The 24,754-nt window shown below is 31.6% G+C and overlaps 2 protein-coding genes and 1 non-coding gene across 4 annotated transcripts; 2 read left to right on the top strand and 1 right to left on the bottom strand.

Moving 5' to 3' along the window:
• The first annotated feature begins 440 nt into the window (after positions 1-440).
• On the top strand, positions 441-15,385 carry LOC145628965 (uncharacterized). 2 transcript variants are annotated; one of them, XR_014111524.1, is made up of 15 exons: positions 441-639; positions 1,951-2,098; positions 3,753-3,850; positions 5,629-5,693; positions 5,795-5,886; positions 6,012-6,135; positions 7,039-7,125; positions 7,817-7,910; positions 9,636-9,743; positions 11,003-11,103; positions 13,214-13,279; positions 13,369-13,445; positions 13,907-13,967; positions 14,134-14,197; positions 15,063-15,076. XR_014111524.1 is itself a non-coding variant. In XM_081681413.1 (15 exons), exons 1-15 carry the CDS (start codon positions 582-584, stop codon positions 15,192-15,194), a joined length of 1,386 nt encoding a protein of 461 aa, XP_081537539.1. In that variant the 5' UTR covers positions 441-581; the 3' UTR covers positions 15,195-15,385. The 2 variants fall into 2 exon arrangements, 1 of the variants encoding a protein (XP_081537539.1); XM_081681413.1 differs by having other exon boundaries at positions 13,358-13,445; positions 15,063-15,385.
• A 5,872-nt stretch (positions 15,386-21,257) lies between these two features.
• LOC145626749 (uncharacterized) lies at positions 21,258-24,359 on the bottom strand. The gene is made up of 3 exons (XM_081679221.1): positions 24,052-24,359; positions 22,575-22,704; positions 21,258-22,190 (listed from the first exon to the last, which is right to left on the bottom strand). Exons 1-3 carry the CDS (start codon positions 24,182-24,184, stop codon positions 21,467-21,469), a joined length of 987 nt encoding a protein of 328 aa, XP_081535347.1. The 5' UTR covers positions 24,185-24,359; the 3' UTR covers positions 21,258-21,466.
• TRNAN-GUU (transfer RNA asparagine (anticodon GUU)) lies at positions 22,256-22,329 on the top strand. The gene has a single exon. It is a non-coding gene; the product is annotated as a tRNA-Asn (tRNA).
• Positions 24,360-24,754: the final 395 nt, after the last annotated feature.

Genomic DNA, 24,754 nt, shown 5'->3' on the forward strand with positions numbered 1-24,754 from the left:
TATTGATAAGGGCCCGCACTTTTTGTCAAATGAGACTAGTATCTAAACTTAGCAACTTTCGTTTGGAGTTGCTAAGTTTAGGTACAATTTATTGGTATTCTTTGCAAAAAATACTCTCTCTCCTTAAAAAAAACTCATTCAAGTCTCACCATTGGAGAGAGTCTAATACTTCCTATGTTTCTTTTTACTTGCAACACAACCTTGTGGCACGTGTTTTGAGGTCGAGTTTATGTAATGTAAACGGATGAATTATTCATTATAATTTTTACAAAGGATACTTAACTTTATTCTAATCTTCGTGTAAAAATTATACTGATAAAATCGCTCGTTTACCTTCACTAATTATCTCCTAAAACTACGTGCCTAAAAGGTGTGTTGCAAGTAAAAGAAAACCGAGAAGTATATAACAATTGGTTTCGTTTTTTTCGTCTCCATCTTCCCTCACAAGCTTCTCAAGTTCTCATAGTGGCAACCCACTTTCATCACCATTTTAAAAACCCAACTCTTTTTTTTTTTTCTTCAAAATTTAAGAAAAAATAAACCGTAAAAAAAGAAAAATTCAAACCCTGAAAAAAAATTCAATGGACGTTGGGCAATCATCTGGTTCAAATTCCTCTGATGAAGTTTGGGCCAAACTTGGTACAGTAATTTCCTTAGTTAAATTTCTGTCTATCAAATAGTTATACCATCATTTTATTGAAATTTATTTTCTGGGTAGTATTTTTTGGAAGAAAACCCTCCTAATTTGATTGACCCTCAATGCTGTTATAGGTTAGAATTGTGAATTTTAAGGAATTATGAACTGGGTTTTTCTCAGTTATTGTAATCATGCATTTTGTAAATTATTAGAAATAATCTTGTTAATAATAACTGTGTACATGTTTTTGGTGTTTGATTTTGGTTGGGATGCTTTTCTTTGTTTACAAGACTGCATTTTTCTTTTGGAAGTAGATTACTGATATTAGCAAGAATTATAGATTTCTTCAAGGTTCCAATTTTCGCAATTGTGCCAATTTATGTCTATAAGTGTTACAATGTCTAAATTTAGTGTTATGGAATTACATTTTTATTGGTAATTACAATGTATTTTTGCTAAATGCCAAATCGCCAATACCTTTTGTTGGATGTATTTCTTGTTCATTCCTTCAATTAAAAAAAAAAGGTATTTCATTGTTCTTCACTTCTTCCCATCCAAAAGTTTCCGTCTTGTAGCTGTAACTATATTGAAATTTAATTTTACAGTCATTGGATTAACTTTTCTAATCCCGAAATCGCTGTGGCTACTGCTAATTCCTGCTCGAGTAGTAACTTGCTACCTTGAGACATTGGCTTTTTGCTTAGCTTGGTTCTTTTTGTAAATCATGCCAAAACAGACCAACCTGCATGCTTGTATTGAACAGTTTTATTATGTTATGACTTTAGGAATCAGGACATTTATAGTTGTAGAGAGGACAGACAGGTAATGGGAACTGCTGCCTGGCCTGCCTCAATCCAATATCAAAGCGGTTCAATTTTAGGGGGTTCCTTCTGTTTTTCGTGTCTTATTTTCTTCTTCATTTTTATTTTATTTGCTTCGTAATTGGTTTTGAAACCAAGAGTTTCTCCAGATGCTTCCATTAAACACCTTATTAAAGCATATTGTAGCAGGATTTCAAATTAGAAAATTGGATGCTAGATGAGTACGAGTGTATGACATAATATTTGACAGCTAGCTGGGAAGATTTATCCAGTGAGGCATCGTCATATTTTCATTTCACTTTTGATGCCATTACTGATCATGTGTTTTTCACTGAATGGACCTTTGTTTAGAACCAGGGAATACGGTTTTTTATGTTTTGAATACAAATTATTGTTGGTTTCATTTTCTTAGCATATGAGTTTGAATGTAAGTTATTGTTGGTTTCATTTTCTTAACATATGAGTTCAAATAACCCTTTTGCATCTTTGTAGTGCCATCTGATTCAAGCTATGCAAGCATTGAGATTAGCTCAGATGATACAATTGTATGTTCACAGATCTCATCTACTTCCGATAGGCTTGAATGGTGCCAGATTATAAGGAACTCTGATCGATGTTCAGCCACTATCAGAAACAAAAGGTACACATCCTGTCTTGTTTCCTTTCGAGCCAATAGATCTTGATGAGGGACTTTATCAAAACAGAATAAATTGTGTAGATTTTTGAGTTATACCATATATTTGAGGGGGAAGGGAAGGGGAGGGGCAGGTATATATATTTTTTTAAAAAGCAAGTTTTCCTGACATGAGTTGATATGATTTTGTAATGTATGAAAACTTTTGAATGAATTTATAGTTTTTATTAATATTGGATCATGTGTAGAATGTTATTTACATGAATGACTGTTTTTTCATTTAAGCAATTACATGCATTATGCCTTAAGGTTTTAGATGTTAGTTTTACTTTCATTGAGTTTTGGCTATGGATACAATTTTCATTTGATAGATTCAAAAGTGTATGCCCTTGCGTTTTAAAAGAATCCATGATGTGATAGATTCAAATAGTTTAAGAATATAAATCTTTAAAGAACCCATGATCATGTCCAGGAAGTCAGTAAGGGATCAAAAGAGTAAGTTAGCCTGAAACTCGTTCAAATAGTTGAAGGTTTGCTGTAGCTGCTCCTGATCATGGTTGTTATATGAGGTTTGTTAAAGCTTTGCCACATTGAGGTTATCTTGATTCACAGGAGAAATATGAGTCACATGGTTAAATGTATATATTGACTGTGTTCATTCCTCAAAAAGAGTCAGTGGTAGTTGTTGGTTGGATGTGCTTGCAAGAGTAAATGAAAGTTAGACAGAAGAGGGAAGAAGAGGATTAGGGAGAGAAACATAGTTTTGGGGAGATTAGGTCAGAATAGGGCAATGTGAGTTAGGGTCCAGAGCATGCAGTTGGTAAGCTGGTTGTTAGATACCATATAGGTGAGCTGAAAATGAGGTGTATGAGTTTTGGAGCTGTCAAAAGGTGGAAGGTAACCCTATTGAAAGCAAGGCATTGACTTTATTTCTAGATGAATTTTTTGTTGTTACTGTTTTGACACATCTCGGTTGGGATAATGGATATATTATATTATGAAATTTATAACTTGGTATTTGGACCCATCACTCCATTACTAACCACTAATGGAGGGCCTGAAGGTCAAAGGGAAGAAAAGAGACTTTGGGGTGTGCAAAATAGATTATATCTACTATAAAAGCAATAGTGATGATATTCTTCACCCTGTCTTCTTGAAACCTCATAATTAGGGTATTCATTCTTAGGATACTGTGAGTCTCAAAACTCTCAATGTATCATTTGCTGTATAGAATGTTCCTTTAAGAAAGTCCTCATGGCAACCATTGGCCTGCTGGCTCCCTCTTGTGCCATGTTTGGGCTGCATTCTTGGTGGAGAAGGCATGACACTTATGTATAATGTCGTAACTCAGGATATTGAATGTCATTGGCCTGGTGCCTGTTCATACCATGCCATGGGTTGTGACCAGCTCACGATGGCCCAGTGCCAACCATGAGTAAATATATTTTGATCATTATTATTTTGAAGTATTGGTACCATTTACATTCCTGATTTTTGTTGTTCCTTTACCTTTTCAGATAACCTTGTATTTAATGTAGGTCAGTGTCTTATCTCTTGCATATAATTGTTTCTCTTTCTTGTTATGAAATGTAGATATCCTTTTGCATTACAGATTTATCCTTGATTTCTTACTTTCTTTTCTGGTGATCTTATGATGCAGGTCAAGTATTATACTCATTGATGGGGCTATACTGGAGAGTGAAGATGTAGTTAGTATTAAGTGTGGCTGTGAAATAGTGCCAGCTTCCACTAAAGTAGGTCAGTTATTGATTTTTAGAAGGTTTTCAAAATTACGAGGACATGATTATCATGTAACTAAGGCTTCACTTTTTCTTTTTCATGAAAATGCATGTTCTGCTCTACATATCAAATTGTAGGCTAATCCTCAATGTTTGTCTTGTTTGTTTAAAATTATTGGCAAAGGAAGTGACTTAACATTTGTTTGAAAGGGCATTACTTATTAGGCTGTTTTGGTGTCTTAAAACTTATATAAACTAAATGATTTTCAATATAGGTTAAATCATAGAACCAGACTAAAGCTGTATACCAAATCATTTTCATGATGAATTAATATCATATTTGCTCATGAAACTCAAAAGGACATTATTTAAAGCAAGCTTAATTTACCAAGCGTGAAACTAGTTAACTATCTTGAACTCTAACATATATACTCCATCAACTAATCAACTTATCTATCATATAAACTTAATGATAGTTTGTCATATGAAATTCAAAGCTTTATAATTAATATAATTGCCATAAACTATGAATGAAAATACTCACTAAGACCCCTTTGACTTTCCTGCTCATTATTTGCACTCCTGAATACCATCAAAATGGCTTGACTGGTTCCGATGGATTTCACTAGCATAGACATCTACCTTTCATTGAGTCCTTTCAAAGCTTTCAATTTCTTGTATTTTTTCTACAAGGATAATATAACCACGTTATTTGACTATAAGCACACCCATAAGTCACACATTCCTTATCACAGGCTTTACAGCCAAACATCTTAAATTCTTAATTAGAGGTCTATTACATACTTTGTAACTCAAAACAAAGGGTTTAGATCCTGTAATGGTAGAGCAAGTCTATCTTTTAATATGTTAGGGAGTGCTTAGGTTGCAAAACTCAGGAATAAGGTGTGAGTTTAGAATGGTTATTTTGGTTGGTGAGTAATATGATGGACTGGTGGTTCAGGTAGTAGAAGAGCAAGCTATTTTTCCTGGTTTCAGACTTGGAGAGAGAAAGAGGGAGTGTCACCTTATCATAACTACCAGCGTCACAAGTTTTTTTTTTTTTCTTGTCATCAGCTCTATAGCTTCTGTGACAGTAGCTGACAAGACTGACAACTCTAGTAGCCAGTGGTGTTTCACTGTAATCACTATGAAGGATGAGAGAAACCTGTGCAACTAGAGAGATTTAAGAGTAATGAGATAGAAAGAGGGACACACATCAAGGAACTAATTTTGACGGTAGATATTGAGTTTTATGCTTAGATGAATTCTTGAATTTAAATTAATTCTCATATAAGAGAGGTGCTCTCATATGAGCTCTTTTCTACATGTAGAATAAGAGTGTGTGTGTGTGTGTGTGTCTGATATGAGTGCACTTGAGGAAAGAATAGTGAGATTTCGTACTTAGTACTGACATAAGTAAGGAGCTAAAAGTGGGAGGATAGATGTCCTTACATTGGGGTTTTGTACAGTTGAAGAGATTAACCAACTGGCCTGTATCTTCTCAGAACTGTATTAATTTGTGTATAGTATTCAATTCATGATTGAATAAATAAATTAGAAATAAATTTGTCAGCCATAAGACATCCTTCTTGCTTGCTTTATTGTTAAATATGTTTGTATGTATTTATTTTTATACATTACTTTTTCCTTATACTGCATTACCGCATCTAGGTCTCCATATGCTATATGTAGAGTTTTCAGAGATATACAAACATGATATAAAACACTAGCAATTGGTAACATTCTGAGGTTTACGACTTTATGGTTTCAATTAATTTCCTTTTTTTTGGTATGCAGAGCATCTTAGCTTTAAATTTGAGGTGATGCCTGTCCAAGAACAACGCTTTGAGAATAAGTTAAAGGTTGGTTTATGTTAATAGTTTGAGAACTGTTCTATTTTGACTAGTTGGAGGTTTAAGTTTTGTTTCTTACTATGTCTGCCAATGTGGTTTTTTTTCTTCAGATATTTCTAGATTCGGAGCACACAAAATGCTGCATTTGCTTGAATGTTTGGCATGATGTTGTGACAGTAGCTCCTTGCCTTCATAATTTCTGGTTTGTCAAATTTTAAGTTTCATTAACAATTTTTTTGGCTGGCCTAATTAGTTTTAGTTAAAAAGAAGTGGATTATTTGCTTTGGATTAATCAGCTTCTGCTGCATATGTTCTTGATGTTATCAGCAATGGGTGCTTCTCAGAGTGGTTAAAGAGATGCCAGAAGAAACATTCAAGTGTCTTATGCCCCCAGTGTAGAGCAGTTGTGCAATTTGTTGGAAGAAATCATTTTCTCCATGGTATTGAGGAGGTGCTACAACATTCTTCCTCCTTTGTGCAAATATCCATTTTTGGAATGAATATGATTAATATTGCATTGCTGGTTGAGTGATGTAAAATAGCGTAAAGCTATCAACTTGTTCTGTTCTCACCCATCTTAGTTATGTATTCCATAATTAATATGATGAATGTGTCAGTCCAATATTGTAGAGTTATTGTTTAGATGTTAAGTTAGACTGGTTGTGCATTTCTGTTGATACCATCTTGCAATTGCAATCACTGGATATATAAACTCTCATATACTACTAGAATTTTCATCTCTGCCTTATGCCTTATCATCACTGTTGTCAATGTGTAAGACAATTGTTCTTTGTCTAAGCTTAAATGTTAGCACGTTTGTTTATTGATCTCTAACTTAAACTCTCTTAGGCTGTGTTCTATTCACTTGATATTTTCTTATCTTATCTAAAATTATTTGAGCTTATCTTATCTAGACTTATTATAGCTTATTTAGTTGAAATTTGAACTTGATTTACCTTTAATAACCCTTATTAGAACTTATTTTTCCATTACTTATCTTACCTGGATTTGTTTGAAATGGTTTTTTTTTTTCTCTACCCCCCCCCCCCCCCTCCTCTGAAATAAGGTGAATAGGACAGGGCCTTAATTTGTTTGCAAACAATAGGCTACAAGTTGACAATAGTAATATTTGATCTGATTTTTAGTGGTATTGAAAGCCTTCATTTGGGTAATACCTGTGGAAGATAATGATAGCTGTCAATCTGTCATATTGAATACTTTGCTTGTTTTTGGACCTAACATTTCCTATCTCAGGAAGTATTATTTATGAATGAAATCACTTTATATAATTTTGAAATCAGAATGCTTGCAGCTTTTGGTGCGAGCTTCAGTGACGTGCTTCTTTTTTCTGTAGGACATTTTGCAGGCAGATGCTTCATTACGGCGCTCTACAGAAGAACTTGCTATATTAGATTCTTATGCAACCATCAAGTCCAATCTTGTGAGTGATTACTTCAGCATCTATGATTAAGATATTAAGGACCATAATCATGGCGCTCTAGAGTTTTTTATCGCTCATTGAAAATTGATTTAGTTGTTGGTTATTCGTGAATATATTTAGAGTTGCATGATGTCATGTTTTATCCCGATCTTGTTAATTTCTTGGTGCTATATCATTTTTTAATGGGAAATCTCGAAGAACAACAGCGTATACTTTGAGATGCAATGAAATGATTGATGTAAAAAACTTTCATCTGCTGTTCTTTTTATACGTTAATATTATGCTACTTGCTCATTTCATTAACTCCTAATTAGAAAATGGTAATGTTGGCAGTATGACGCTTTCCCTTCTATTTTCCCTTGTTCTCTATATTCTCAGTATCCCCTCCCCCAAAGCCTTCTTCCTTTCATCGCGGTCTTGTTATCAAATTATAATTGATGATTGAACTCAAAAACTTAAATGATTTGTTTCAGTGTAAGTTTTCTTAAATAGTGTCAATTGTTTTCTGCACATGTTTATGCATCTTCATAATTTTCTCCCCCTGTTTCCAGATTATTTTTCCCCAAAATTACTTTTTTTTATGAATTTCATGAAATTTATGAAAATTTGAGGGTTTGGGGGGTTAAGGAAGGAGGTCAAGAGTCTCTTCATTTACTATACCTAGACCAATTAGATTGCTTATGCTTTTTAGGTCATTACAAACGGAAAAGGAAATCGTCAAAAGAGGGCACGTTCACCAATGCATGAAGAGCGTGTAGAAATGGAATTATCATGCCCTCAATGTGGTATTGTACTCTTGTTTAAGCAGTTGATACATATTTATAATTGACCATACATCTCGTAAAATTTATTTTATGCTCCTAAATTTTTAATTGATTTTTAATATAACTTTATGCCTAAAGGGCATACTCCCATCAATTATTTAAAAATCTCCGTGCTTATTATTCTAGTGGTTAAAGTAAGATAACTTTTCCTGTATTTGATGATATAAGAAAATAAAATTTCTTGTCAGATCTTTTTAGGTTTGTACCAATCTATAACTTATACTAAAGTAGCAACCGTTGATGTCATCTTTTTCCAAAGTTGTATACGTGGCACTATCTTATGAAAAGTTTTCCCGCTCAAATTCTTTTTTTCTTTTTTTTTTTTTGGAAACAAAATGCTTATTAATTTTAAATAGATAATTACTATTTTTTAGGTAATTAATTTAAAATAGGAATCTATTATTTTGCTAATTTATGTTGATATTAGGTTGTTGGAGTCTTTTTAGGAGTTATTAGCATAGTTTGTTTTTTTTTTTTTTTTTTTTTTACAACAACAAAATTGATATTGATTAAAAAGCGTTATTAGCATAATATTTTTTTTTTTAGTAAAGTTATTAGCATGTAATTGAGGTCAATAATTAAAGTGAACTAATGAACAACATTTTGAACTCAAAAAAAAAAAAAAAAAAACCTAACTGTGAAAACAAAAATCCAAAGATAAGTTACTGTGAAACCCGTGCTTCGCACGGGTGCTAACCTAGTATATATTATCATAATGTCAAATTTTCATAATCAAAGATGTGCATTGTATATCGTTGAAATGCAAATGAGAAGATCTATAAATTATGGAGGGAATTATCATCATTACTCCCTTTCATAGTGCTTTACATAAATTGTTTTTTTCAGTGCTAACAAAATACTCCGAATTTGTAGCTATAAGATATGGGCTAAGTCCACATCTTTATGTGGTCATGCATTTTTCTTTCTTGTTCTAGTCTTGTTTCACAAATATTCTTTTGTTTTGAAAAATCACTTATACCAATGAAGCAAATTGGAAATGAATATTACACCGTCATTCATATGATTGGGATTCAGAATATATTTTATATTAATTATCAGATCTTCTTAACTTGCAAGTGAATTTTACTGTCAACTAAACTTGACTTATTAAATCTTCTATGTTGTAGCTGACGATATACAGTTTAATGTATAAAAGTTTTTGTCTGGATAGGAATTGAAGAAAGGAAATTAATTTTTGAGACCAATTATACTCTTTCCGTCCTTCTTTATGTATTTCAATCTTCAGAACTCAGATTCGCACTATATACAATATCAATTTCGATGTTACAAACCTTATACAAACTGTTAGAAGAACTCCAGTTCTAATATTGAGGAGAATGTGAAAGTAGGGAATTGGTTTTTTGAATGAAAATAAAATTTTATGCAGTTCCAACTAATCACCAATTGTCCCCCACATGATTTTTGTTCAACTTTTATTTGGTATTTTCATTTTTATAGTAAAAAATGGCTGTGGCTTTGATCTTGTGTAGTGGAAATATCTGCATTTCTAATTGGATTACATAAAAAATAATTAATTTAATCAGAAGTTTCATCCACTATGATGATGTATTTAAGGATCGAATAAATGCTTTACATTGCGGGTTTCATTTGGCAATTTATCTTTTGTACAATCTTTTATTCCTATTTTCCCCTTATCTAATGCGTGCAACTTCTGTTTTACTACAGGAACTCAATCTGGAGGTTTCCGTTGCACTGAGAATATTGCCCATTTGCAATGCCATGCATGTGGTGGGATGATGCCATCAAGATCTAATATTAGCATTCCCCAACATTGTAATTTCTTATAACTCTCGCTTTATTTGATCTACTTTATAATTTAGTTGATAATGACGGCTGCAAAGGCCTTACGACTTATTTGGAGCGGTAATGTAAATGAAATTAAGTGATGATTTGAAAAGCAAAGCAACATCTTAATTTCCATTATAATGCAATCTCATTACCTAACTTGTGTTTTTCTTAATAAAAGACTAAAAGTCTATTACCACCCAATTCCACCCCCTAAGTCATTTTGGATGGTGATGAAAACTGAAAATTTGTGAGGGTGAAGAGATTATTTGGGATGAACTGGCATTGTCTAGGGAATAAAGATTGATTTTTTTTTTTTTTTTTTACAGATTTATGCACAAATTCATTCCCATGACCACCATTTATTACCACTTACCAAATGGGTCATTAATATTATCAGCATTAGCTTTCTCGAGAATCTTGAAACATTGAATATTTTATAAATATTATATTGGTGAATATATTCAATCATTATGAGTAATTGAGGTTGATTTCTTTTGATCCCTATAAATGTTAATGGAATCATAATATGTGAATAGTTATACCAAGACTGGACTTGACCATAAGCTATAATTTCAAGGCTAAGCCACCAAGCTTCTTGAAATTTCTTCACTGCATTGCCTAGACATTTTACTCAATGCATCTGTGACTGCATCGTCTTTTTCTCTTTGGTATTGGATCTCCATTTCATAAGTAGTTCCTTGAGTGAGGATGTATCTGAGACTCATGTGGAGTTGTGGTCTATTAATCTTAATGTTGCCCTGTTGAGGTAATATTGCTTTATCTTGAGGTAAATACTACTGTGTAGCTGTGGGCTGCTCCAGCTCCAGGTTCTGATTTGGGGGGATCGATCCTCTTGCTTCAATTGTCAAGATGCATACACAATAACCTTATCATTCTGCTTAAGCATGCAACCTAATCCCTTTTTGGATGTATATCTGTATACCTCAAAGCCTTTTATCTCTTTGGAGCTTATTGCAACCAAGATATTTGGCTGCAACAGCTATAAACCATGGATGGTAGTGTTAGAAAGTAATGTTTTTCTGAATTTTAGTTACACCAGTTCATTAAAATGAAAACAAAGCTATATTAAGTTTGACGTTCTGTAAATTAGTACTACTGTTGGAACTAGTCTTGATTCTGTCAATTGAAATCTTCCTTTCCCGTATTATGTAGTTGTGAAGTCGTTGCTGACAACTTGGTTTTAAAAATATGATCCCAATTTCTTGTTGCTAAATTTTTTGTAGGTTGTGGTTGCGATAGAACATATTGCGGTGCTTATTGGCATGCTCAGGGAGTTACTAGGACAGATCGTCACCCCATCTGCCAACTTGAAGCTTTCAGACCTGTATGTTTTAAATTGGCTTTGTACTTTCCTTTGGCTACATGTATCAATTGTGTCTTGTGTTCTATATTGGTGAATTTAGAATCATTTAATGCATCCTGCTCTGAAATCATTTTATACATATTGATGTGTCTTTTGTTTGATTATCCTAATGTGTTGTTACAATTTTAAGAGCCTCTGAGCAAAGTTCGTTTTGGTATCCAGCAATCGTGGGCGTATCTAGGACGCTCATAGCACTATCATCCGATTAAGTGAAAGTAGGTTTATGTAGGTGGGGAGTTTCAAATTTTCTCATCTTAATATATCCTTCCGAAAATTGCGTGGTGAGGTTGCTTTTTAAAATGTGAATTCTTCTCTAGCCATTTATCCCTATAAAGTGGATTTGTATCTAGGCAAAGCAAATAGTTTATCTGGAAAGAAAATAGATTTGCCCAACGAGTATGTATTATCTGCGATTGAATATAGACATCCGAGCAGGGTTCATCATTGAAAATATACAGATGTCATGGAAAATAGCCAATGGATCTCTGCTTTTGGAGCATATAATTTGTCTTAATAATCCTATCCAGCTCCAGCAGCCATCTCTCACCTTTAGAAGAACATTAGCCTTTCAAGTGATTTGGAAGTCGGGCGCGGGGGTGGGGGGTTGGGCTGTATTTGCAACGTTAAACAACACAGTTGAGGCTTCCATGAATTTTTGAAAAATCACATGTCAGACCTTGGTTTCTTCCTTTTTATGTAATTTAAGCTGAATCTCAAACATTAGATTCCTCTATCTTCATGTCATGGGGAAGCATCTTTGTGTGTTGGGACTTCTTTTGCTAATGAAGTTGTGGAATGTTCATGTTTTAAATTAGTGTATGTGATATATAAAATAGGTGTGTTAGTTTCTGTTGAACATGACTCCAATTGGTATAGGCTTAGGAATAGCACAAACTTTCTGTAGTAAATCTCTTTTAGAGTTTTAGCCACACATGCTTCTACTCTAGTTGATGACAATTTGATATAGTTACTTTCAAGGAAGCAGCTTTCCATCTATTTCTTTTATGCTTCTAATGTTGGACTTTCTGTGAGGAGGTGCTCCTTGAAACTTTAATTCATTGAGGGAGTCCTTAGAGACCAGGATTGGGTGATTTGAAAATTCATATTTGCTTGATTTTTGCTGATCACCTAAATAAAGAAGTATTTTCTCTTGTAGCTGTTTGAGACACTTGGGAACAGCTCCACTTCCATGCTTCCTCCTGCAGCAAGTGTTGTTTAGAGATCTAATACATTGATAAGGGTTAAGTTCAAGGCTTCTGCTGTATAGCTTTGCCAGTAAGATTCCATAGTGAATACTAATGACAGCTGTTCTTCAAAACAACCTGCAGCCTTTACCATATCTTCTCTGCAAAGGGGCACACTAATAAAACATTATTTCTTGGGGCAAGGATGGGGCTGCGAATTGTTGGGATCCTCGCGGAAACAAACAATCTATCTTTCTCGATGTGCGTAGTTTTTCTTGCCATTTGTGAGACTGATAATCACCTTCTCCTGTTTAGTAGGCCATTTCCCTTTGGCAGTCTGTCTGAGCTTATATGTGTGCTCTTGAACTTTCTAAGCTCTCTTTTGGTGCATCTTTAAGTACTATTCACTGTTTTAGGAGCACACACTAAAAGAACATAAGGGTGCACCGGACCTGCTCAATTTGTTTGCTTGTCTTCTCTTAGAATTCATTCAATGTTACTTGGACTTTTGTTTTCACCTCAAGTACGTGTGTTAGATCCTCAACACTCTGACATGGGTGAAACATTAAACACTTCGTTTTGGCTAAAATCATGGAACATTTTTCACAAAATAGCCGAGTCTGACACTTGGACATACACTTGTTTCCGTTCTGAGTACCCGAGTCCGAGTAAAATAGGATATAGTTGTTTTCCTCGATTCTTGATATGAAATCAGATATCACACCTATGGTGCAGGAGCTTTCTCGGAGTTTTTGTTTAAATGATATGAAAACAGGAAACAGATATCAAACTTTCTTCCTGTCATTAGATGTATTCCTGGTCGTCCTTTGACTTTTTGTAGTTGCTTCTTCTCATTGCCTAATATCTACTGGTGCTATTTATTTCAGATCTCGGAGCACAGAGTGTTTAATATCCCATCCACAGCGCATGAAAGGAATGAATTTGAGCAAGATGTGTGTATTTAATAAAGTTGATGCTTTTAAACTCTTCTGATTTTTTTTGTTCTTTTACCTTATGGAGTCTTTTTGTAGATCACTAATAGGTGCATAAGACAGATGGGTACAACACTACAAGAAGTGATTGCCGAATGGATTACAAAATTGGACAACCAAGAAATTGGTAATGCTGTGTTAGTTTTAAAAAAATTCAATTTTTTTTCCCTTTTTTTTTAATACTGTGTGTCATACATAAAAGGTGATGTTATTTATCCTTGAAAAATGATGTGGTTGTGGTCAAATTTCTGGAATCCTAGTCATATTTTTTTATTTTAGAAAAAGCGCAGAAATGGACCTTCTCGGTACTCTAAGCTCATGAATGTCTTGAATTTCATTTTACTTGCTCTATTCTGTCATTCTGTGTGTGATCTTTCCTGATTTTAATTATCTGCAAAGATGTCACTTGGTGTGCACTTTCTGTGTTTGGTTTAGGAACATAATCCCAGTAACTTTTATTTGCTTCCCATAGTCTCATATATCCTTGATTATGTTTTTGGGAGTTTTTTAGCACGCAATTTCTTTTCTCAACAATTTGCATAATGAGCACACAGCCCTGAACCTGCAATTTTTATGTGTGTCCCACAGATCGTTCAAGATTGCATTTGAAGCATCCTGAGATGATAACTGCTGGCACTTACGTCTGCAGGTAAGTTGCTTTGATGTTTTATTATAATAAGGGTTACAATGTTATATCATGTACTATTTGACTTGAAGAACTCAGGTTGACTTGACACAATCCATAATTCTATGCTTAGCATTTCATAGTTGTTTTCCTAAAATTCTTTGCTGTGTCTTGGTCCTATTTTGTGCAGTGATTGTTACAACACACTGGTTTCATTTCTTCTTTACTGGTTCCGGATTTCATTGCCTATCCATGTAAGCACTTCTGCCATTCTTTCATTATTCTTGTTTGGTAGTAACAGACTTCAAGGTTTAAAATAAAGGCTGCCGATGTTTTGTAATTGTAGGCTCTTATACATGTTTGTTATCTGCTTGATTTACTGTCCTGGTATAACCACCAGATTGTGCAAGTTAAAGCAATAGGCTTTCACGTCTTGTTTATAGTTCTCAAAATGAGTATGCTTACTTAGATTGTACAGCTCTTTCTAAAGGCCTCAGTTATATTCCAAATTGTGCTCTGTAATGGACAAAGCTTGCTGTTGAAATATTATGTTTAGGCCTTTAGGGCTGCAAATGAAACAAGGTACTCATACAAAACAGTACAAAACAGTACTCATACAAAATTTGCAAACATTAGTAAGTTGGACAAAAAATTGTCCAAGTTTGGCTCATTTGCTAAATTATCTTGTTTTCTTTACTCAATAAACGGGCATTGCCCAAGCGTTATTTGACCCCGACCAAGTTAGTAGGTTGTAGCCCTAGCTATGTTTAAGCTTTAAAATGCCTATTTAGTAATTGATTTTTGAATTATTGTAACTATGTAGCTTTTTATTATTGATACATCAGTAAAATTTAATAGTTATAGACCTTATAGTTGACAAGATTTGATTTCAAAAGTCATATGACATATTATGTATAAATTATTTTGAGATAGATTGAGGAACTGTTAAATGTAAACTGTTATTGTAATTAACAATTTGTTACCCATGATTCGCGAATCTTCTACCATGCTTTGAATTTGCCATTAGTGCTTGTTCTTATTCTTCTCATTCTTTCTGCACTTACATGTTTCTCCTTTAAATCTTGTCATTCATTATTGCTTTCCTTGTTTATTTTATAGCTTCTACCGCCGGAGGCATCAAGCAGGCAAGACTGTTGGTATGGCCATGCTTGTCGCACGCAACATCACAGTGTAGATCATGCGCGTAAGCGTAATCATGTTTGCCGACCTACTAGAGGTTCCCATACATGATGCAGAGTATTAAAAACAATTTCGGTTTGGGAGGGGAGTGTCGAGGATCAGCAATGTCTGCTGCTGATTCTGAAATAGTTGTGTAATCTTTCTTCTTCAAAAGTTTTATTTTACTTTTATCTGGACTTATGTGTTGATGCTTTCAGCTCTGTATTCCCTTCAATTAAACAGTTAATTGGTTTTTCATTTAATTATGATGTTTCGAGGTTGTTATTTAGGGAATAGGAATTCAAATTTTGAAATACAACATGAGATACTAGGAGTCGCATAGCCCAAAATTAATAACCGCATTTACTATTTTAGAATGTCCAGAGGGGTAATGTTCAAATTATAATGGTTTATGATCAATTTCCACAAGCTTTATGTAAGTGATTAGTGGAGCCGTGGAGGTATATGAAGGTTATATATGTAAAATACAAGTATGCTATATATTTAGGAATGAGATGTTAGGACAATATGACAATTTTCGACAAAAAAGTATTCAGATTTGGTACTCATAATGAATCCTGAAGTTGACTGTGCAAACTTGACATGAGATTTTATTGAATCGAGTAGGATTTTAGGATTTAGCTCGACTTGAAAGGCTGCTAATATTAATTTCAGTCATATCTAACCCTAAACTCAAATTTGACTCGATGGTCACAACTCACAAGTATCGTCTCTAGTGGATGCAAGCATGCAACCAAGTTAAGCTAAACAAACACATATGAGCTCCCTGTGAGATTTCCCCATATGTTTGATGGACTCCATGTCCTTAAATTAATGTAAGTGGGCTAATATATATATATATATATATATATATATATATATATATATATATATATATATATATATATATTATTATTATTATTATTATTATTATTATTATTATTATATATATAAAGCTAAACTTTTAGCCAGATCACGAAATAGTGACACTTGACATTCTAACTTTTCGCCAAGTGTCACGCCACCTTGGATAGATTTAAATAGATTCATAAGATAAAAAAAGTTAGTTAAAAATTCTTTTTTCAATCAAATTAGGATAAAATTTTAGAATAAGATGGTTAGTTTAGAGTTTTATTTTCGATAAAATACCAAATAATTGTAGAAAAAAAAAGTTAATTTAGAATTCTATTTTTAATCAATTAAATTGAATTATAATATAATTTTATCTTAAAATTCCATAAACAACCCGGGCATCGCACGGGCACAAAACTAGTATATATATATGGTCATATGGCTAAGCTCAGATCAATAATTGAGTTTTAGACTATCTATGTTTTCATAATCCTTTTATAAGAAATATGATCTTTTGCTCTTATAATCTTGTCCCTATGTAGTTGACATTAATAGATAGGTTAGTTATCGATCTTTTTCACATAATTACCTCAATAATCAACAATTTTTACATGCATGCAGAAATTTAGTCAAGAAAGTTCATGGATTTCAATTTCAAATTTGTTGGGCTCAAATTATTGGACTTGGACAATTATTCTCCAAAACTTTATAGTAGCATTAATAGCTTGAACGGTCAATATATAAGCTACTTGAGAGTAACAAGTCCATGTATGTATTACATCAAATTATTAACATTTTTATCCTAAGTGCCTCTTTTATAATCAGATTTTCAAAGATTTGACATCTCAAACTCTATTTACTCAATGTCTGGTCACATCGTGACATCTTTAAAAGACTCATACGTTAATTCAACATGAGATTAAAATTTTGCAAAATAGCATCTTTTTCACTTTTTTTTTTTGGTTTTATGTGTTTAGAGAGCCATAAGGGTGATGAGAATCAATCCAAGAACATTTGCAATCGAGAGGAAAGCTTTAACCAATTGAATATCCCTCACTCTATTACCATAAATCAACGTTACTTCATAATGTTTCATATAGTCAAATTTCAAATCTTAAATTCTTCCACAAATTAAGAACTAAGAAATAGAAAATTATACTAAAAGTGATGTTGAAATGTTATTGTCTTAAGAGTCTCTAACATTTTATTAACAATATTGATTATTGCACCTTTATCTATATCAAGAGTGACTTTCTTCTCCTATATTATTGTTGAAGATAATATCATTTATTCTATTTTTGAAAAGTTCTTGGTTTTTTTTGTACCTTATGATTAGGTGAGAGTTGGTGTAAAGGATAGTAAATTAAGGTTCACAACATTAAGAGTATAGGGTGTTTGGTTTCTACAAATAGAGTTATTATTATCATATATAGCTTGTGCTTTAAGGTATGGTAAGAGTAAGTGCTTCTTGGCTTGTAATAATGACGGATTATTTTAAACAAAATAGGAATAAAGCAAAAATACGAAAATATTTGAGTCAATTTAAACAAAAAGTAAAAAAAAAAAAATAAAAATAAAATAAAATAAAAAAATAAAATAAAATAAAATTAGAAACATGAGTGAAGTACTAGTTTTTTAAAAATTATTTAAATCACACAAATTAATATTTTCATATGCTATGTTCACTCTTAATTTATCGATAGAATAACGCATTAGGTCATTGAGGGGCTAAGGGAGTAGCTTGATGGTATATTGGTATCTACTTGCCAATCCTCACCATAGGTATTTGGGGTAGGAGAAAGAGTTAATGTTATGTGATATTGTTGAGCCTTGGGTGTTAGCCCTAAAATAAGGTTTTCTAGTTGGAGTTTTATATCCAAAAACAATTTAAAAATGGTTAAAAAAAAAATCAAATGTGACTCAAGATCTTTTTAATACCTGTATGTTGTTCATCCAATTTAGAATCAAAGTAATAGAAATAACTCTCATAACATAGCTCGAATTAGACATGTAAAATGTAATATAATTGAAATCCCAAGAACAAAATCGATATAATTACTATTAATACGAAGTATGTATAGTGATCTAATTACCTTAAAAGGGTAAATTAGTAAATTCTTTATAGAAAAGAACTTAGGTAATTTTTGTGGAGTGAAAAAAAAACATACAAGTAAAAAAAGAAAGAAAAGAAAAAGCTATAGGTTAGGTATTACCAAAGAGAGAAAAATAGTTAAAACTTAAAAGTAAGTTACTCTTTTTAACTAAATTGAAAGCTTCCTTTTCCCCTTACTAATATCTTTTTTCTTTTTGAAGAACCCTTACTAATATCTTTTGAACATTGAATGATAGTTACACACAAATAAACTTCAAATCTAAACTCCTTAGAAATAATATCAAAAAATTAAAAAGTCCAAGTACCTACGAAAATGAAATGGATTTAAAAAATACAATAATTCTTTTATTAGGTAAAGGAGCACATGTTCCCTTCTAGAAGAACGGCAAATAAATTAAAGTTTATACTATAAATAAATATTTATATTCCTCACTCCATTTCATTTCCTCTAGAAGACCTATCTACCGAAATACTTTGTAGTAGTAGTGTTTGGTAGGTAAAGTAGGTGCTATTCATCTACTCTTCACTTCATTTATAATAGTATACAATTAAGATTAGATATCAAATAATTAATATGCTATTAATAGATATTCTATGTTCTTTCATAGGAGAAATCAAGTCTTGCATTTTTGTAAAAAAAATACAAAATAAAAGAAAAAGTCTTCCAATTTAACATATCTAAGGATAATTAGAAACATTATTGTTGTGTCAACCAAAAAAAAAAAAAAAAAAAAAAAAAAAAAAACCATTATTGTTTGACGATTAATTACTCTTGGTATATATTGTACAATTGTAAAATTAACTCAAATTTGCTGAACATTGATGATCAAATATAATGTTTATACTGTATATATTTAATATAATACGAAGAATCAATGGTGATTTACATATATATATATATATATATATATATATATATATATATATATATATATATATATATATATATTTGTTTGTTTGTTTTTTACAAACCTCTCTCATTTTCATTTCGAGTGTAAAATTTGAGCGTTAAACTCTCTATAAAAACATTTAAAAAATATATATTGGTAGATATGCTAGCATATTTCAAGATGTGATATGTTTTAATTTGTGATGTACTTATCACTACGCACTATACATAAAATTGCAATCAATACTATACTCTAAAATTAAAAATAGTGGGAAATTATGTATGTAATGTGCATAAAAAATTATATAATGATATAATTAAGCCAAGAATTTATGAGTTATGTGAGAAGATGCATGAAGGTGGTTGTCTATGTTGACGTGTTCTACCTACCCAACAGCAGAAGCAGGCGTTATATTTGCTTGATTGTGTATTGGTTCTTTCAATACAATATTACAAAATATCAATGTCTAAAAGACTGACCTACCAATAAACATTTCTGGTATATTTGCTAATTAATTATATATTTATATCTAATTATCTATGCCTTAATTTTAATCGAGGAGTAATCTTGAAGAGTTGTTATATTTTTCCTCATTATTTTGTAGTTAGGTAATAATCATGATATGATAAGTAAGCTAATGCTAGTCATAACCACGTTAATTAGTTGAGGTATAAAATGAGTAGAAGATTGCACGCACTTTTTACCGTTTGTTTATCATCATCAATCTTTATTATGGAGTACATATTGGTGTGACATTGTGACCTCTTATTATCAAAATAAAAACTTTTATTTTTATACTCAATATCTAGCATATTAGGTTTCGTCTGAGAACTTTATTATAAAATTTATTATAAAGTGGTTACAGTTAGCTTCCCTCCTTATTTTAGGAGATAATGAGATTGATTATCATCACTTGCTCTTGTGACTTTCTAAACACCAAAAAAATAATGACATTAATTATGATATAGATGTGAGTAAATAGCTAACACGATGATTAATAAGCTGGATTTATTTGATTTACTAAGAATATATCCAAGCAAAAGGCATAAGGAGATCATATTGATTTATTATTTACATACTAAAGTAGATCCTTATACTCCCAAACTATAATTTATAACTAGATTTGAGGATATTCTTAAAATAATATCCCTTCTAACAACTAATATCATTGTTAAACACTTAAACTTGTATATTGGTTCACTTTACAAGATTATATTGTAGTATTGGTAGGTTGATTGAGAAAATATTAACACATGCAAGGCATCTTAACGTGTTTTCATGCATGGGAGCATTTCACAAGTTAAATCTAGATCTAAGAGTCATAATACAAACATTTAATTAATAATTACATTTTTTTTTACAAGAACAAATTTTGTCACGTGTTTTAAATAGAATTCTCATGCATTATTGTTCAGAATTACAAGTTACAAAAACTATTTTAATATCTTTGATTAGTTAAATTAATTTCTCATCTGCCACTACTTAATTAAGTGATACTAGTATATGTTATATAAGAATAGTATTATGGATGTCATTATTAAATTAAATTATAAAGTTAGGTACATGAAACAAATGATATAACTAATACAAAAATTATTTTTAAACAAAATGAAATAAACTATATCATGTCATAATCTAAAGTTGCAAAGATTTGAAAAATGCTTCAATAAAATTGGAGTACTTTTTAAAGGGACAATCTAGGATTTGGTAAGACGACATGCAAGCTTGACTCATATAGTTAGGTAAAGGAAGGAAAATATACCATCACTAACATCTTCACATACTACCTACTTATAAAGATTTTTCAAATGAAGAAAGGTATACTAGTTAGGGATTTTTTTTTATAAGAGCATCTAGAAACTAAAGTATTACAAGTAGATATCTAGACAATTTGATGATTAACACCCACGTAAAACGACTATATAATACACACTTTTAACTAGACTAGATAAATTTCCACATATATAAAATTTTTACCAACTAAGTTATAAGGGAAAATATAATTTATACAACATTAGATATCGACCTAATAAGTCCTCTTTACTTTTCTAGATTGAAGGCAAAGAAGGAAATAAAATTGATGACCTAAATGCATGAGTATGACTATATTGTGATAGTCTACTCATGATTTGTTTATTCTCTATTTCTCTTTAATGACGTATACAAGGAAGTTATATTCGGAGACTGTTGGATACTTTCTTCTTTTTTTTTTTTAAGAAAAAAAATGTTACGAGTAACAACATTCAAAATTTTATCAAAACTAAACTATTTAAAAAAAAGTGTTACGAGTAACAACAATTAATAATTTTACCAACTAAATTAAACTAATTAATTGTGATTACAATATCTAATATAACATTTAAAAAAAAAAAAAATCTAGTGTAAGCCACCCTAATTTGGCAACTTAAGTTAAATAGTACTTAAGCCACATTATCATAGATGAAGTAATAAAAAGTTCTCAAGTTTGTGTAATAATTCTTGAAGTTGATTCATATTTGACCACTATTACACATTGCTGCTGTTGCAGTTGTAGTAGCCGTTGTCATAGCACAGTGACACTGTTGGTTACCTTTATTTTGAAACCCTAAATTGTAACACAAACATACACTTCCTTTTTTAGTAAAAACGGGCATACTGGTGGTCGTCCCAATAACTTGGTACGTTGTCGTGTATTGTTGTTGTTGTTGTTGGCTCGTCGTGATTTCATAACTAGCCGAATTAATCTTGGGGGTGGTAGGAAGGCTAATCGATAATTCGAGGTTAATTTCTTTGTAACCTTCTTCCATGGTCACAACACTATTACTACTACTATTATTAGAATGTTCACTAACATTGTTGAACGTTCTACTAATAGGAAAAGTAGTGCAATAGTATTTTCCATCGTTACTACTTGTTGTAAACTCGTACTCGAGATTTGATCCTAGGCCAAAATGTAACGTTGAACCTTGTACATTGATCAATTGGAAAGTATTGTTGTTATTCATCTTATTTTTGTTGTAGCAATTATTATTGCTTACAACGTTCTTTGTTGTAGGACTTGTGTTGGTATTGTTGTTGGTTGTGGTGGTCGTAGTCGTAGTGGTGGAATTAAGTGTACGGTGAGTTTGTGGGTCGATTCCGCGATTTAGAAGCTTTCTTTTGATGTGGGTGTTCCAATAGTTCTTGATCTCATTATCTGTTCTTCCTGGTAATTTTGCAGCAATTAAAGACCACCTGAAATTCAACACACAAAAAGTATAAGATATAAATAATTTTTAGGAATGTATTATAATAAGCAAGCTGGAATAGCTCAGTTGGTTAGAGCGTGTGGCTGTTAACCACAAGGTCGGAGGTTCGACCCCTCCTTCTAGCGATATTTCAACATTTTTTAAATTTATTAAAATAATTATCGTTTAGACTGTTCTTTACAAATTCATTTACTTCGTTTTTTTTTTTTTTTTTTTTTTAAAGTGATGTAGCTACAAATTTAAAATAATACAAAGTACTTAATTTATGTATAAAAGACCGTTTAAAAGGTTGAATATTGAATAATAGGATTGGAATTTTTTAATTTTATTTTTTAAATGAAATTGTAGTGAAAGAAAATGCAAAACTTACTTGTTCCCAAGCAAGCTATGAAGGTTAATTATGAGTTCATCTTCTTCTTCAGTGAAATTTCCTCTCTTAAGATCTGGTCTAAGATAGTTTATCCATCTTAATCGACAACTCTTTCCACATCTTTGTAAACCTGAAAAATTGTTTTAAAAAAAGAACGTTAGTATCGTACAAATACACTTGTACTAAGAGGGTTTCAAAATTTGTTCAAATTATTTAGTAGCATATTTTTTTTTAGTAGCATAATTTTTTTTTAGTAGCATTTTTTTTTTAGTAGCATATTTTTTTTAGTAGCATTAAGAAGGCTAATTTCTATAAAATTTGCCATCATTATTAATTTGTTATTATGTAATGGATTAGTTCCCTTCAAATTAGTTCAAAATATAAAATTGTTACCATTAGTGTAAAAAGAAAACCTCACTGATCATAATTTGTTAAAAATTAAAATATTATTCAAGCATAAGCCTTGCTTAATTACTCTAAACACTCTTACAACTCTAAGTATCTACTATCTAGGGAAATACGAATTTCCTTTTTACTAGAAAATAAGCAACTAATAACTTTACTTCAGTAAGACTTTCTAATGTTTATTTACTTACCTTTTCTATTTAAAAAAAAAAAAAAAAAAAAAAAAAAAAAAAAAAAAAAAAAACTCCATTTGTTCATCGTTTACACCTTTTCATAATTTTTGTGAAAGCACTATCAGCGGTCTTTAATGGAAGTTCTAAAATAAGAAGAGTGCAAACGTACGTAAATTATAAGCATATCTCTTGCATGTATGTTGTCAATAATATTGTAATTTTGATACCACCAATATAACTTTAAATTGAGATTTAAAAATAAGTTTTTGTATGGAGACTAACATCTTTCTATATATTGATCTCCAAAAAAGAAAAAGAAAAAAAAAAGGGAAGTTGATTTAAAGTTTGTAGAGCTTGATATATGATCATACACAAAAGCTAGAAATTTCCACCTATATCAAAAACAAGGAATATAGAGAAAAGAAAGACCACTAAAGATGCATGTATGATTTTTTTTTTTTTTTTTTTTTTTTTTTTTTTTTTTTTTTTTGTTTTGTGTGTGTGTGTGTGTTTAAAGAGCCATAAAGGGCGGGATGAGAATAGATCTCCATATCTCCTGGAATCGGGAGGGAACTCTAACCACTAAAGATGCATGTATGATAGTTGATAGATCATAGAGCACAACTCCATATATATCATGCTCTATGGTAGCTAGGTACATACGTAGATGAACTATGTACAAAACTAGACTTGATCTTTCACATAGGTCGACTCAGTTCAACTTTTGATGGCTCAACGTATCCTATGACTTCAAAACCGTAACTAATGGGAGTTAAATTAAGCCTATACGATACTATGATTTTTAAGGTTGTGAACAATAAAGCTCCTACCAACCACACCAAGCTTCCTTAGTTGCGAGTAAATTAAAAACGTGTAGAAAGATTAGATGATTTATTTACCAGCAGCTTTCGGAAGTGACCTCCAACAACCTTCACCATTAGCTTTGATATAATTCATGAGACGCTCATCTTCTTCCTTAGTCCATGCACCTTTGTTCGTGTGTTCTTTCTCACAACATGGAGATCTACCCATATTTTCTTCCTTCTCTAATTAATTAAGCTAGTTTTTTCTTCTAATTAAGTACTAATAACCCTATCTTTTCTAGTGAGTTTCTAGAGATAGAGAATAAAGAGTGTTTTAAGAGAATATAAATGTTGGGTAAGGGATGAATGGTGTATAGGAAAAATATTTGTGGTGGGTCAATTGACTTAACATTAATCCAACCATATAATATATGATATATAAATAAATATATATAATGGAGAGTATGTAATTTTGACTGAGTTGGTAGAGAAAAAAGAGGACTATTGGTTTGCAATTAAGTTAGTGCTGGATTTGGTAGGTAGCCCTACTTTTTTCATGTAGTTGTGCGTTATTTCTCTGGTTATTATATTTTATTATAAACTATTTTATGATATGAGTAATCTATGGTATAAAAATTTAATTCATGCCGTTGTACCTAAACTTCCTTCATTTAAGTTGTCCCATGTGTTTGTACTTTCTATTTATTAATTGCCACCCCTGAATTTCCTCAAGGATGGATGACCAAAATTCTTCAATTTATCATGTGATGAGGATATAACAATTTAAATTAGGATTTGT

The sequence above is a fragment of the Chenopodium album genome, chromosome 4 (genome assembly GCF_948465745.1).
Source record: "Chenopodium album chromosome 4, dcCheAlbu1.1, whole genome shotgun sequence".
Lineage (NCBI taxonomy): Eukaryota > Viridiplantae > Streptophyta > Magnoliopsida > Caryophyllales > Amaranthaceae > Chenopodium > Chenopodium album.